We start from the raw sequence: 15,721 nt of genomic DNA, 5'->3' as shown, positions 1-15,721 counted from the left end.
AAATTCAAATAAAAGGGAGATAAAAGTGGGGCTTTTTGAAATTGATAACAATAAATATGAAGTAAAGGAAAATTCATAATTAAAAAAGCAAGAGAAATGGCAAGCCTAAAATTAGATGTATCACCTACAGAAATTTCTAGTTTCAAAAGGATTCCCCAGCCCAAAATTCAGGCTGGAATCGCGGAATTCGAGCAATATTCCTGCAAATTCGACAGGATGGTTAAACAAAGAATTTGGAAAATTTCAACTCTATGGAGGTCTTCTTAAATGAGGCCTTTTTTTATAAGCATCGACGAGCTTTTTTTGCCCCCCCTGGTAGGTCTAAAAGATGATGAAAAGTGATCCAGGAACAGGCACTGCCAAATATTGTAATGTAAATCCTGGCGTTGTGCTTTCTTCTTTGCTTGTTTAACACCTGGGCTGCCACTGCCTGCTATTTGGAAAATGTTTGATTAAATTTGAGAAATTTTCAATGTATTCACTAAACATTTTTTGTTTTTCACTTCTTCTGAGATTGGCGATGTTGCCTGAGAATGCTTTAAATAAATAAAACGTTTCTTTGAAAACAAACGAAAAGTTTGAGTCCCTCGTCAAATTTACAATTTTCAAGTTTGCAATTCATCTTTGTTTCCGTCTTCATTGGAGGGGAAATAATAGGGATGGGAGTTAATTTGAAATTGTAACAAAAGGGAAAGGGAGGGCAATTGAGATGGGAGTTAATTTGAATTTCAAATAAAACGAAAATAAAAGACGGGCTTTTTGACATTGATACAAATGTCAAAAATCAAAAGAAAAATTAAATAACAACTACAAGAAAACAACCAGCAACCACAAAAAAATGGCAAATTTAAAATTCAACGTATCTGCAAAGGAAATTGAAATTCTGGAATGGATTCCGGATGAGAAAATTGTCGAGGGAATTACAGAATTGGGGGAATATTGCCGCAAATTCCCCAATAATGCCAAGGAAAGGATCATAGAAAATTTCAATTCGCTGGACATTTTCCTAGGAAGCCTTTTTTCATTAGCATCGATGAGCTATTTTTGCCGCCCCTGGTAAGTTGGAGAGACTTCGGAAAGTGTCTAAACATTATATTAATAATACTTTTTAAATATTTCAGGTACGAATTAATCCCGGAAAGGGTAACGAGGAAGCCGGAACCCCGTCAAAAAAAGCCAGGAGCGGTGATATAGTTAAAATGTTGACTATGATGGCCGTGTCCCTCGGTGGTTCCAAGAGAACTATAATCTACATGAACCTGATGATTACCAAGGATAAATTTATGGCGGCAGAAACAATAATTGATATTATTAAAGAAATATGGAGTTTTATAAAAAATGCACATATCAACTAATTTGGTTTGCTTTGTTGTTGACGGCAATCCGATTAATGTGAGAGTGCGAAATTATTTCCTAACTACTAACGGAAAAGTCCCATTTGTTTGGGATTACTTTCATTTCAATGAAGTAATGCTCAAACATGACGGGCACATGGATGACACATTGTGTCAGGTATACTTCAGGCCGCTGGACATCGAAAACCTCGCAGCAATAGAGATTTGCGATTTCGGTGTTCCAGCGGACCTGCAGCAGTACTACCGTGTGGAGAAGAAATCCTTGCGAGCTCTCGTCCAAAGGATTCATGAAGCAAACAGGAAATATGGATCCTTGGGCGAGAGCAGACACATCTCTTTGTCGCATGTTTCCAATATAAGATTAGAAGGGTTTGGGAAAATAGTTTTAAGCGCTTTTAGGGAATATTTTAATTTAGGAAAAATTAGAAATGTAAGTGATAATAATTTAGTGTTAGATGGGGTTTTAGAATTAGTGTTTTTGTTAGCATTTAAGAGTACTTGTTGTTGTCCAAAAAAATGAAAAAAATAAAATGAAAATGAAATATACAAACAAATTGAATTTCAATTCCAATTCCAATATTCCAATTTCGTTGGAAAGTTGAAGTTGAAATTGCAACTTGCGGCGTTACCGAAAATTGTAACGGTTAACGGTTAATTTTTTGCGCACAAATTTAAAGGCAAGTTATTTTATAAATTCTTCTTGTATTTATATCTTTTTTTTTATTTCTACACTCCTATCTTTTTTTCCAGATGGCCGAGGAATCTAATCGGGTTATGACACTGGCACTGGAGGCTAACGGCAATGTAAGTATTTCGAGAGTTCACATTGTAAGCTGTTTCATTTTTGGTGCTTTTTCCAGGCTGCAAATGTGATAGAATTGCTCCGTGGAGTTTCGGAGGGTGCCGTTGCGACTCTGAGGGAGCAGATTAGTTTCAACAGAGAAGCACTTCTTCAATTTTCGGAGGTACGTAAATTTCCAACCCCATAAAATATATATTCTTGAGAAGCTGAGTCGATAATGTCCGTCTGTCCGTTCGTTGCAGTGAACGTAATTCCAAAATTACTGCAAGGGTATGAAAACTTCGGCATAGTCGAAGTTTCCATTTAAGTTTCCCATTCTAATTTTTCAAATTTTTCTTTCTTCCAACAGGAGCGGAAGGCAAAGGCAGAAACCGTCGGTGCAGGTTCCAATGCCACAGGATCCAGTGTCAGGGGATCCAGCGATCATGGAATCCGTGATCCTGGAGCCTATTATACTGGGACCGGTGATATCGGAACCACGGAAAGTGGTTGCCCCTTTGGGACAGTTTCCAGCACCACCGATATACAAGGTGCCTGCGGATACATACCGGATATTCATAAGCCAGAGGCACATCTGTGCCTTGTGCGGACGTAAATTCAGATGCGTGAGGGACTTCGTGGACCACGGCCCGGATTGCCTCGACCGGAGCAACAGCACTTGCCAAAAGTGTAATGTTGTCCGGCCGAAGGGAAGGAAGAGATTGCTGTTGCACACTAGGCAGTGCGGGAGGAATGACCGGTGCCTGATCGAAATCCGGGAGAAGCGGGCGAGGTTGGTCGGGTCACAGGAGGTGGCCGACGCAACCGATTGGGTGCTGTACGCGGAAAATGCGTAGCTGGAAGTGTTCGACCCGCCAGGACGATGGCTGTCGAAAATGCGCAGAGGGCCCAGTCTGGAGCTGCAAGTGTTCGACCCGCAAGGACGATGGCTGTCGATCTGGGAAGAATGCCAGATGGAAGCATACAAGATCCTATGGCGTACACCCAGGTTTGTATGAAATATAAATTCAATTGTATTTCTAATTAACATTTCTTTCCCAATTGCAGGATGAGGATTCCAACAGCCACTTCTATGGAGAATATTAATATTTTTTATTTCTTCTTTTTTCACTTTTAGATTTAAATATTGAATTAATTTTTTATTTCTTCTTTTTCACTTTTAGACTTAAGTATTGAATTAATTTTTTATTTCTTCTTTTTCACTTTTAGACTTAAGTATTGAATTAATTTTTTATTTCTTCTTTTTCACTTTTAGATTTAAATATTGAATTAATTTTTTATTTCTTCTGCAAGTGTTCGACCCGCCAGGACGATGGCTGTCGATCTGGGAAGAATGCCAGATGGAAGCATACAAGATCCTACGGCGTACACCCAGGTTTGTATGAAATATAAATTCAATTGTATTTCAAATTAACATTTCTTTTCCAATTGCAGGATGAGGATTCCAACAGCCAGTTGTGTGCAGAATAAAGTTTAAGTTTATGTTTAAGAAAAATGTTAACTCTAAGCTTAGATTAAGTATGAAGAAACCTTTTGTTTAGACTTAATTTAGTTTTAGATTTTTTAGATAATAAGTACTCATACCGAATTAATATTTCAAGAAAAATAATTAAGGTTAGTGATTATAATTTAGTATTAGATGGGGTATTAGAATTAGTTTTCATTTTAGCATTTAAGAGTAATTGTTCATGTGGAAAAAAATAAAAAAAAAAACAATAAAAATGGTGCACTTGTGAAATTTTGGCATGTTCCGAATGTGCAAAAAAGTTCAATTTGAAACTTTCGGCGTATACTTGACCTCGGGGATTTTGTGCCCAATTGTGCAAATTTTTCAAATCACCACATCATCTCATCTATATCATTCCATTAAAATTTTTTTACAGGCTACAGACTACAAACCGGGTCAAACATCTTTTGACATGTGTGGTGCTTTGTATGCTGGGCCGTTACACAGCCACATGCAACGTATGTGGCCACTTTCGCGTGACCGAGGTGGAAACCCTATTGAGCCAGCCTCCTCCCAAAAAGGCAAAAATGGGCACGCCCCAGGGAAAGCAGGCAATTCCTGGTTCTTCTGCATATATCTCAGTATTTCACACCAGTTTAAGCCCCTCACAATAGACCAACATGGTATTGAGTGTTCTACAGTGGTGGTCACCAGGTTAGCCCCCTTTTTTTTTTTAACCCCCCAGCATTTGGGGGCCGATTTTCGTTCAAACGCACCTGTAAAAAAAACGTCGAAAGCTGACATGACAATAATTACGGGTCATTATCTGAATACAATAACCAACAAATTACTGAAAAAATTTATTTTCATAAAGTTTGAAAAGGATCGGAATCGTTTTAAGTACGAAACCGGCAGACTAGATGTTTTTAAATTTAAATTATTAATAAATTATTTCATTATTTAAAAGAATTTTTAGAAAGCTTTGCAGAAATGGTTAAAATGGTTTAAATTGTAGGAGCCAACAATTTATCCTATTTTGTAATTTTCTTAGTTTTTTATCCGGTCGCTGAAATGAAATGGTCCGGATCTTTCAAAATTAAAAAATGAAATGACGGTCTGATGTGGCCCATTCGCCTTAAAAATTTGAGCATTCGCCCTAAAATATTGAACATTCGCCTTAAAATTTTGCCTCTCGCCGCAGCAACAATGACGCCGACAGCGCTGCCTGCCGAAGCTTTCCGAACTGTACACTTAACTTCGGTGCACGTTTACTTGCGACAAGAACAATCGCATCACCATCTCACTCGCACTCAATACTAGTTTATTTCATCATGAGCCAACTACATGATTGCTGGAAACCGTTCTCTTGATTATACACATACTGCATATGTGTGCGTGTGCACAACTAATGGGCTTGCAAAGTAGATTGAAAAGACCGGGTATAGCGAAACTGAAAGAGATGGACTCTATCCGACTCTACACCGAAAACTTTGTAATGTTCTATTCGCCAGTATTTTCTTTCTCTCTTTGCTGTTTTTTTTTTTTTACCGTTTTCTAAGATGGCAAAAAAGATTCTAGAAAGAGAAAGCCTCATTTTTTATACCCTAGTAGAAGGTATTATAAAATTGGTCAATTGTTTGTAACGCACAAAACGAGACGTTTCTGACCCCATAAAGTATATATATTCTTGATCAGCATGAGAAGCTGAGTCGATATAGCCATGCCCGTCCGTCGGTGCGTATGCGTTTTACTCAGCCGTCTTAAGAGCTATTGGGATGAATATTGATATTTGAGGTCCTTATAACCCGGGTAAGAATAAGTATGAAAATTGTCAGGATCGGACCACTATATCATATAGATATAGAAAAAAAAATATGTAGGTAAAGAAATTGGAGTAACCCTATGAAATATGATATAATTTAATATAATATGATAGTTTTGGACATAAAACATCAGATCCCGAAATTTTAATCAGAACGAATAAATAGAACACAAGTTACAGCCAATATAAATCGGCTCCGCTCAAGCACTGCCGGCAGCGCTGCCTGCTGCCTACTACGTGATTGGTCGAAATGAGCAGAGCGGATCACACACACACACACAGACGCATCGCTTCATAAGCTCTATGTGTATGCGTGCCGTGGTTGCTTAGGGAATGAGGGAAGAAGAAAAAAAATTGTAGTAAAAAAAGTAATAATTTAAATGTTTTTTTTTTGTATTTAGATGAATTGAGTTGCAGAAAAAGTATTTTGAACATGTAAAATATTATTGCCAAGGACTGCAAGGGCATATAAACTTTGGAATAGCCGAAATTGGCTTCTTTGATATTTTTATACCCTTGCAAAAAGGGTATATTAATTTTGGTCAGAAGTGTGCAACGCATAGAAGGAAGCAGTCTCCGACCATATAAAGTATACATATATATTCTTGATCAGCACGACGAGACGAGTTCAAATAGCCATGTCCGTCCGTCTGGATCGACGCGATCTCCTTCTAGACCGTTGGAGCTACAGAGCTGAAATTCTATGTAGGCTTGTATATACTGCACTGTTTGTATATCTAGGATTCAGCCGGATCAGACCACTTTATCATATAGCTCCCATAAAAACAGCAAAGTCACGAACAGTGACTTTTCTCAAAAACATCGTTATTTTGTGAGGTATTGTGAAATTTAATATTTATGAATTTGTAACACTAACAAACGACTGTGCCAAATTTGATCAAGATCGGGTGACTATATCATATAGCTCCCATAGGAACAATCGGTGGTGAACAGTGACTTTGATCAATAACTTCGTTATTTCCTAAGCCGTTCTTTCGCAAGCATTAGACTTTTTACACAAAAAACTTGCAAAAAAACTTTTTAATGGACCCCCACACAATTTTTTTTTTTCAGATCCGTCCCTGCAAGGCGCTGACTCGTCAGTCCGCCGGCTAATATTCATATCAAGGGCTCTAAGCCGTTGCCATAATTCACTTTTTATACCATGCACCTACACGATGAAATGGTATGTTGAAATCACCAAAATGTATGTAAGCTTAAAGTAAATTCGTTATCAACATCAAGTTTAATCTTGGCTTTGCCCCCATCCGACTGTTTGATATGAAATAAACTGATTTTCCTTGAGACTATTAAAGAGACGCCAACTTGCCAGATATTATTATCTTAATACATAAGATTTTTATGCACATATGTTTGTATGTACATATGTTTGGTCTTATGAGTTTGAAACATTTCTTTCACTTGGTGCACAGTATAGCAAAGTCGGCGTTTCTATTTGTTAGCATCAGCACTTTTTATTTCTTGGTAAACATAAACACTTGAACAATTGTTTATAGTCATAACGAGACGCCGAATATATGACATAGGACTCCATTGCTTGTGGAAAAGGCAATCACGATCCAAATCTTACATATATAAGACCAATGTCTGGATGTGAGGGACAGTCTTCAATTAGAGCACACAAGGAGTGCACTTAATTTGTCTTGTGGATTTTATTTGGGTACATATATTTTAAGAGATCAATGGTAAGTAAATACAATTCGAATGTTCGAATTTATGAGAAATCACAGATAAGGACTTAAATCACGGGTAAGGACTTAAATTAGACTTGGAGTGTCCCAACCAAGACTCAAAAACTCTTTTATCTCTCATTCGACCCACATCTCAGATGTGAAACTCACTCTCCTCCTGTTTTGTTATTCCAGATACTATTGTGAACATTTACCAACTGATCCACCTAATACCTAAAAATCCTCATAAAATCACAAAAACATTGCTGACTCTGATCAGAGATTGAAATAAGTTCTAACCGGCTAACGACCGATTTTCATCATGAGTCAGACAGAGCTTACTGAACCCCAGAAAATACTTAAGAATATACTTAGTGTGACCGAAGGATTTGCTGCTCTAGGGATCGATTGCGAAATTTCTGGATGTGCCTCTCATACAACGGTAGATCTTGCCTACTCCGGCGCTACCCCCAAACGCCTTACAATATACCCGAATAAAAAGGGAACCAAATCTAACAGCAATGATATGGGAACATCCCACACCCAGGACAACAATCATTCGCAGGCAAGCGTGGGTAAATCATCCAATTATGCGAAAACTGGCCATGGCCCATCTTCAAGCCGCAACGGCCGTAACGACAACTCCTACCGAAGAAACAACAATGATCAGGGCACATCCTACTCCCAAGTCAACAACTATCCTCAGGGAAGCAAGAACAAAGGTAACAACAAGAAAGGAAACAAAGTATCATCCCATTATGGAGGCAATAGTCATGGCTTGTCTTCTAGCAAAGGAACTGGGAACAGTAACTTCAAAGGCCGCAACAGCAACTCCTACCAAGTCAATAACTATCCAGCTTCAACATCTATCATCGATCTAGATGATATGTTATATTTCGATTTGGATGATGAAATCGAACGCCTCTATGATGACTGGTATCATACCCAATAAAGCGGGATGGAGTTGTCACAGGTACCTTTCACCAACGTGTCCAACACCTCCACATTTCAGAGCAAATTGCTCATTGAATTCGGGTTCGGATACTCTATTTTGTAACCAAATCCCCCACACATGAACACACTGATTCTTAATTTTCTATTTGTTAGCATAAGCACTTTGTATTTCTTAGTAAGCATAATCAATTTAACCATTGGCCTCTTGATGCCTCATCTACTCCCTCGCTGGCACAGAGAAGCAACCGGAAGATCGATTTAATTGGGATATATGTATTTATTTTTAAGTTCTTCTATGTGGAAAGAATTGTTGAACTCGCCGTTTTACTTTTTGCTTGTAAACAATAAACAACTGAAAAAATATCGCGAAATTGTCATACTTTTTAAATAATATTATTGATGCTGTCATCAATAGATAGATTCATCCCGGTTAAAAGGGGTGTGCGGTTAATGTGAACCCGGATAGTCGGGGTTCAACTCTCCTATACTAATAATAATTAGGTAATTTTTGATATACTATCAATCCAGTGCCCTAGGATTTCAATGAGTTCTTTAAATTTGTTCTGAGTGAATCCATGGTCCATTGTCTTTATTGACTTGATTCTGATTGAAAGTAATTTGTATGCCCTTTGGATAAGTTTATTCGAATTTTCTGATTGATCCTTTCCAGCGGGTTTGTTGTGTAACTTAAGGACGCACACAGCCAAAACCTAGTAGAAGGGTGTAAACTACCTCAACTCAAACTCAAATGTTGGCAACATGCTCCCTCCTCCATCTTCATTTTCAACAACAACATGTAAAGCTACAACTGTAGCAAAATATATATATGTATATATTCGTTTAATAGGCATATCTTATTGTTCGACAAAATGAATGTTTAAATATTTTGTAATTGAGGTTGCAGTAGAATCAACAAGATACATATACAGGCTAAAGCACAATAAATATGAATATATTAATGTTTTTTTTTTTTTGCGGTTAAGAACTAAGACTATCACATAGAATAAGCATTAAAAGCTAAAGCTATTTACAAAAATTAGGAATATACATATATAGATCTAAGTTTTTCTTCTTCTTTTTTTTTATATAACTAAATAAATAAAACATAAGAGCAGAGATAATCAATAACTAAACGATAAATAAATTGTGCAGTATAGTAAATTATGTTGTCCCTATATGAAGTAAAGATCAAAGAACGATTCGAAACGAAGTCGTGAACAGCCAAGTTTTGTTTTCTTAATCTTTTTGTTTTTTTTTTGTTGCAATGAGCAATGTTATGAAATAATAATAAAATCCTTCAATCAACACTGTTGCTTATAAGGGATTCCTGTTGCTCGTCGTCGTTCACTCTGCAAAGAAAAAGGAGAACAAAGGTTAATAGATAAATAATTTTGGAAAGAAATCAAAAGAAAACCTACCTCACTATGTTGGCCTTTTGACAGCCACATACAACTTTTCTATATAGAATTTTCAAAAGTTTCATCAGTGGATCTGAATCATCATTGCGAGCTAGTAGAGCTACTAGTATCAGAGCTATAAATATGGGAATAGAGCCCATATAGAACATGGGCGAATATGGTTTATGTTTCAGCAATACATCAAATACTATGGCCAATGGAATTTGCAACGACATGGCCAACGTGCCAATGAGAGATGAGGTTAAGAAACAACCCCATAACCACAAGGCCTCGGCCAAAACGGTGCCAACAAAGCCATTAAGAAATAATACAGCAAATTGTCCCTGACTGGGCAGTTCAAAGATTTCAATTTTGGTAAAATGCAAGATAAAGAAAATTGGCCACAACAACAAGAGATTCCAAAGGCCCACAAATCCTGCAAGAAAATTAAACCTTTCATTAAAAAATTCTAGAGTAAAGTCAATAAATATCTTGTGACCTACCAAAGAATAAAGGTATATCCACCTTTTCCTCTGTATCGCTTTTCCTTTTCACAAATACCAAATACGAGGCATAAAAAAATGCACTAAACAAGGCCAATATCACGCCTCTGGACATTTTCGTGTCATGCAGATCATTCATGGTGACGGCTATAATGCCACCAATATTGAGACCAACAGCAATCATTTTGCTTATGGTTAGTTTATCCCCCGATGCTGATGGAAATACTGCGGCCAGAAATATTACGAAAAACGATGAGCTAGAGCTGATTAAAGTTATCATTGCCGTCTCATCCATTCCCAAGGCCAATTGAAAGAAATAATTGGCCACAAACCACAGCAAGCAAAAGAGTAATGCTGTCTTGGCCGTTTTATGATGTGTCTTTTGTCGTTTTATACGCAAACTGGCTGCATACGAAAGCCTGGCCATTAGAGCATCGGTCGCTTCATGGGCGGACATCTCTCTGACCTCGGCCAATTTGCTAAAACGTACACTCCGCACACTCGAATCATCACTCTCTGTCCCGGATAGGGTATTAGATGGCGGCATTTGATGTAGCCTAGCAGCTGAACGTATGGGCACATAGGTGGGATCGCCCTGAGAGAAAGATCTAATTAAATAACATTCTTTTGGAGATAATTTCAATGAAATACTTACCAAAGCTGCCTGATTGGAGTAATAGTTCTCATCATCAACATTCTGTTCCATCATCTAAAATAGAAATATATAAACTTAATTTATTTCATTTATTTATAATCATTAAATCAAATCGGATATGTATAGCCTCGGCCATAAAGGCATATGGAAACTTATAAAATGCCACTTAACAAATTAATAGGCAATTATATGAAATGTATATAGAAAAGCCTTAAAGATGAAATCATTTTCGATTGATCATAAGGAAAGTGCATTGTAATTAGTTATAGCAAAATATAATCTATATAGAGATCTTTTGTATGTTAAAGTTCTTTGATTTCCGACTTGATTTCAACCATGTTCAGTAGATTTTTATATCCCTATTATTAATGCATATATATTTAGCACATTTCTTTACAATAAATAAGTTGTTTTCGTTAATTAATTTAGATACAATAATGTTTTTTAATCTCTCTTTTGCCAAGTACTAAATACTAAAGTTTTCTTTCTATTTAGGGGTATCCCCAAACTAGGTTTTGAAGTTATTAATTTAATTTTTTAATGCACTTTATGGATCTTGAACCTTTGTACAGACCAAGAATATCTAAAAAATTAAAACTTTGAATTTAAAAGATAAGGCTAAACTTGAAAAAGTCGAATTAAACCCAAAAAAAACTTGTTAATTTGTTTGAAAATTAAAATAGTTTTCATTATAAAGTTTCTATATAATAAATATGCCACTTAAATTCGGTTCAAATTATAAGTTTAGTTAAAAAACTATAAATTGTAGGCAATTGTTAGTGCTAACAGATTCTAAACGTGAGCTTTATATATTTGGCATGCATAAAGTAATATAATCTTGAACTTATACATAGATTATATTCACTTTAACGCAAAAAAGTCTATAAACTTTGTATTAGTATTAATGAGGTAAGTCGTTTCCGTAAAAATTGGTCCAATCAAATTGATTTCTCCTTTTGATTAGGGTTTTCAAATAAATTAGGAGCTTAATTTGCTTATAAATCATTGCCTTTAAAGTGTTGTACCAATTTTAGGAATATATTTTAATTGTATTTTCTAAAAACAAATCGTTTAAAAACTTTCCTGATTTAAAAGGTATGCTAAAACTGCTCCTATTGCAATTAGTTAAAATTTTTCCCAACACTATAGTTTAAAACTATACTAAAGCCTTTAAATATTCTAAGAAGATAGCCTAAGACTCTGCTACAGCTTACATCTAAAAGGAAGCAGGTGCTGTGGAGTAGAGTAGCATTTTCATAACTAAGTAAAACCGTTCTTCAATTGCTAATTAAGATTTATATATCAAGGCCTGGATAAATTTTCCTTTAAGACCAAAGCAAAAACCATATAATCTAAAGGTTTAAGGTTTTTACCGCATAATTGCCATTCTGTCGATCGCAGGACTCTTTCCAGGGTGCCACAATGCCAATGATGAGCAAATAGATGCTAAACATTGAAGTTTTGAAGTATGTGCAGAAGAAGGGTTTATCAAATTTGGCCTCATTGTAGAGAAACTGTGACAAATAAATAATTTAAAATATTAACTATTGTCTGTGACTTGTGTATGTGAAAGTTTGTATACTCTTACCTTGGTTAGCTCACTAGATGAGACCCAGACGACATCGACTAGTATTAAGATTGCAATGCCCAATAAAAGCTTTTGTGTGCGTCCTAGCATGTTTATTTATAGTTTCTTTTTTGTTTTTGTTGTTATTTTTTGATATTTGTTGCTTTATTTTATCGTTTAATTGCGGTGCGTTGCGGTCGTTCCCTCTTACTACTGCTGTTTCGTCTTGGCTTATTTCAATTTATTTATTTTTGTGGCTTATCAAAAGGCAAATAATAATTATTTACGCTTATGCCGCCAGCTCTTTTCTTTCATTTTGTCAATCTATCAATACGATAAGAGTAAGTGGCAAATTGACAATTCTCTGGAGGATAGCTTAACGGTCATTGTTAACCTGCAAACAAACAAACAAACAAAACAAATGCAATTATTGATTTTATTAATTAATCAAGAAGCAGAGCAGAGCAAAACAACGAAAGAGGAAGAGAAAGAGAGAGAGAGAGAAATCAAAAATTGGGCAGAACATTTCATTTAACAAGGCAATCAATTAGCATTGAAATATAAATGTTTGCTAAATAAATTAATTTAGGGGTTCAGTGGCAGTGGCAAGGAGGGGCAAGGGAGAAGCAACCATATGTGATACAGTTTTGTTTTTGTTATTGAATTATTGTTGTTAATAATATGAGCAAAGACAACGTAATTTGATGCACGCGTGCGAGCGAGATAGAGTCAGCGACAAAGAACGAGCGAGGGAGGGTGGCGGGATGGTGGCGTTGACAGGTACCCCAAAAAAAGGGGCGTGTGTTTACCGCTAACTGATAACAAAATCAATAAACATCCTATTGTCCATTTGTGCCAACAAATATCTTAATAACCAGCAACAAGTTTTGATCATTCTGCATTTTTTTCTACTTAATTTTTTTCACTTCATCTGCATCTAAATGGAATTTGTTTTGTGGCCATCTTACCTTTGATTCTCTATAGTTCTTGGCTAGCTCTTTCGCTTTAATTCCCTTTTATTTGATTTAATTCAGCGCTTATGATAGTAGTTATCAAATATTTTATTTTTAGTTGACTTTTTCGGCTTGGGTATGTGTTGTGGGAGCAATTTAATACTGATTTTTACACAAATATTTCAAAGTCGCGAGCGTTGGCGGCGGCTTCTTTCCGACCCTTGATATTTAGTTGTTATTTAACTCATTTACTTATTATTTAATGTGCATTGATTACAGAATTTCTTGTAAGAAATTCTCTTAAATTTACACGCAAAACAACAACAAAAACAGCAATGAAAAGCTGTGCCTCAAAAGCCAAGAAATGCCAAAAACAGTGTGAGCAACTGTAAAAATACTAAAAATACCGCACAAGAGGGCGCCACAGATGTGCGGTATTTTTTTTACTGCAAAAACCCGTTGATTTTAAATGAGTGAAATAAAAAATAAACTGGAAATTGTAAAATCATTGTAAAATTATTTAATTCTTTTTTTCTTTTTTTTTGTTTCTTCTTCTTTTTATTCTTATTCATCATTTTTATATTTTGTCATTTTTATACAACGTATAAAGGTTTAGCCAAATAATGAACTAATGAACATTTTTTAAGTTGAAGTGAATTATTTATTTCAACTTCAACACAATTGCTAAATATTCTTTCGTAGGCATCTAGGGAGCTGTAACTTTTCAGTTATTTGTTAACACAAGGAAAAGGAAAAAAAAAAATTATATTTGCACAGCTCGACTCCTCACGGTTTATAGTTAAAATAACGGCTATTTTTTGAAATTTTTATATTAATATCAGTTAGTTTGTTGTCATATAAATATGTAATACCTATTTATAATGGTTGCGGTATATAAATACATGCACCGCATTCATTTTAGTTGTAACAATTTGATGGCTCTTAGTCAAGCTGCCAATCATTTAATGTTACTCTATCCAATTCATGCCAATAATGTTGACAAATCACTTGTATACGCGTGCAATTTAAAGATAAAATTTATGTTGTCACGCCCACCAATACTGCCAATACTACCAGTAGCAACAACAACACCACCAGCACCTCCAACAACAACAACAAATCAGCTGTAAATGATAACCAAATATAAAGTTGTTACTTGAGATTTCACTTTCATCACTTCAAAAAACAACAAAACCCGATTAAGCACCTCATTTTATGCGTTATTTATCTACTGATTGGAATGATGGTGATGATGATGGATAAAAACACCCTCCAGCTGAGCTTGGTCTGGTCTGGTCTGGTTTGGGCTGGGTTCGGCTCGGCTGGGCTGGGCTGGGCTGGGGCTAGGTTAAAGAAATTGCCTTTGTTATATATATTTGCCGTTGGCTGCCCCCCCGCCGTCTATTAAAAGACAACAAAAATAAGTGTAACACACACACACACCATATACACACACACACACATACACACGCGTACACACATAAAACAATACAAAGAATAATAGGCTACAATTTTTCATACACCGCCACCACCACCACCCGCTGCCGTTGCCACCAGGACAACCCCGGGGTCGGCTACTCCCCCTCCATATCACCCCTCCATTCCTTGCAGCAATCCAAGCTCTCTCTCTCTCTTTTTCTCTTGGCCCGTGCTCAGGCTCTGTCAGTCAGTTGAGTCGGCGACACCTGTCAAACTGCCTTTCCGTTTGCCTTAGCCTGCCCACCCACCGCCCATCCTTTCTATCGTATTGCTCCACTCCTTGGCATAGATGTGCGTAGGCATAAAATAAATAAATAAAAAAATTGAGCCACTACAGCCAGTGTAGACGACGATGAAGAAAATAATATTATGTCGACCCATTGAGACGAGCATGATGTAATTTTCTTTTCCGTTAAGTTTCACTTGGGCTTGGCCAATAAAAATGGGGAATACTTTCTAGGTGTGTTTCCCTCCGAACACCCCCCTCCACCAACTCCTCTAGTACTTTTTTTTATATATATTTATGTGTGTGTGTATTTTTAAATCCCTTTTTTTGTTGTCGACAAATGACATAATTTCATGTTTCTTTATTTTGATTTTTTCTGTATACGTATTATGATTCAATTATATGTTCCTGTAAGCAGATTACAGCAGCATTAAACTCATTAGCAATAGGAAAAGCAGTCTGACGTCTACTCCTGGAGATGGAGATGAACAGCCAACTCAACCCACTGTGGACTGTGGAGTGGCAATAAAACAATTACAAAAAACACCGAGAAATGTCTTCCACACCCTAACAAAAATAAAAAGGAAACGGAAAAAAAATGTGGAAGTAAAAGTAAAAACCAGATAAATTAACATCCGTAAGTATTACGACAAATGTATGCCCTTTAAAAGGATATGTAAGGTTTTGAAGTCAACAAATAGGCAAATATTTATTGAGCTATGTACTATTCTATAGATGTAATGTAGGAATTTGTTTTCTTTAATATATTTATTTGTAGTATTTGAGTTTATTTTAACATAAAACTATTTATTTGATTATTTTAATTAGGCTTAGTTAGAAATTAGTAGAAATTACTGCTTTGCGTCGTTT

General features: G+C 36.1%; 2 protein-coding genes across 3 annotated transcripts; one reads left to right on the top strand and one right to left on the bottom strand.

The window, feature by feature from the left end:
* Positions 1-6,967: 6,967 nt before the first annotated feature.
* Positions 6,968-8,434, top strand: LOC124459985 (insoluble matrix shell protein 4-like). 2 transcript variants are annotated; one of them, XM_047009943.1, is made up of 2 exons: positions 6,968-7,132; positions 7,313-8,434. In XM_047009943.1, exon 2 carries the CDS (start codon positions 7,440-7,442, stop codon positions 8,067-8,069), a length of 630 nt encoding a protein of 209 aa, XP_046865899.1. In that variant the 5' UTR covers positions 6,968-7,132; positions 7,313-7,439; the 3' UTR covers positions 8,070-8,434. The 2 variants fall into 2 exon arrangements, with proteins under 2 accessions (XP_046865899.1, XP_046865898.1); XM_047009942.1 differs by having other exon boundaries at positions 6,968-7,196.
* A 456-nt stretch (positions 8,435-8,890) lies between these two features.
* LOC6640264 (solute carrier family 35 member F5) lies at positions 8,891-13,483 on the bottom strand. The gene is made up of 7 exons (XM_002063333.3): positions 13,162-13,483; positions 12,215-12,587; positions 12,000-12,140; positions 10,627-10,680; positions 9,972-10,566; positions 9,490-9,904; positions 8,891-9,420 (listed from the first exon to the last, which is right to left on the bottom strand). The coding sequence occupies exons 2-7, from the start codon at positions 12,302-12,304 to the stop codon at positions 9,369-9,371; spliced, it is 1,347 nt and encodes a 448-aa protein (XP_002063369.1). The 5' UTR covers positions 12,305-12,587; positions 13,162-13,483; the 3' UTR covers positions 8,891-9,368.
* Positions 13,484-15,721: the final 2,238 nt, after the last annotated feature.

The sequence above is a fragment of the Drosophila willistoni genome, assembly GCF_018902025.1.
Source record: "Drosophila willistoni isolate 14030-0811.24 chromosome 2L unlocalized genomic scaffold, UCI_dwil_1.1 Seg196, whole genome shotgun sequence".
Lineage (NCBI taxonomy): Eukaryota > Metazoa > Arthropoda > Insecta > Diptera > Drosophilidae > Drosophila > Drosophila willistoni.
Note: the sequence above shows the minus strand (reverse complement) of the source record. Positions and strands in the feature narration are given on the sequence as shown.

Excerpts from the sequence above, each read along its gene's own strand:
- LOC6640264 (XM_002063333.3), bottom strand. The coding sequence starts at position 12,304 with ATGCTAGGACGCACACAAAAGCTTTTATTGGGCATTGCAATCTTAATA. Across the intron at positions 12,141-12,214 it reads CATCTAGTGAGCTAACCAAG|TTTCTCTACAATGAGGCCAA; the intron begins GTAAGAGTATAC and ends TATTTGTCACAG. Across the intron at positions 9,421-9,489 it reads CAAAAGGCCAACATAGTGAG|AGTGAACGACGACGAGCAAC; the intron begins GTAGGTTTTCTT and ends TTTTCTTTGCAG.
- LOC124459985 (XM_047009943.1), top strand. The coding sequence starts at position 7,440 with ATGAGTCAGACAGAGCTTACTGAACCCCAGAAAATACTTAAGAATATA.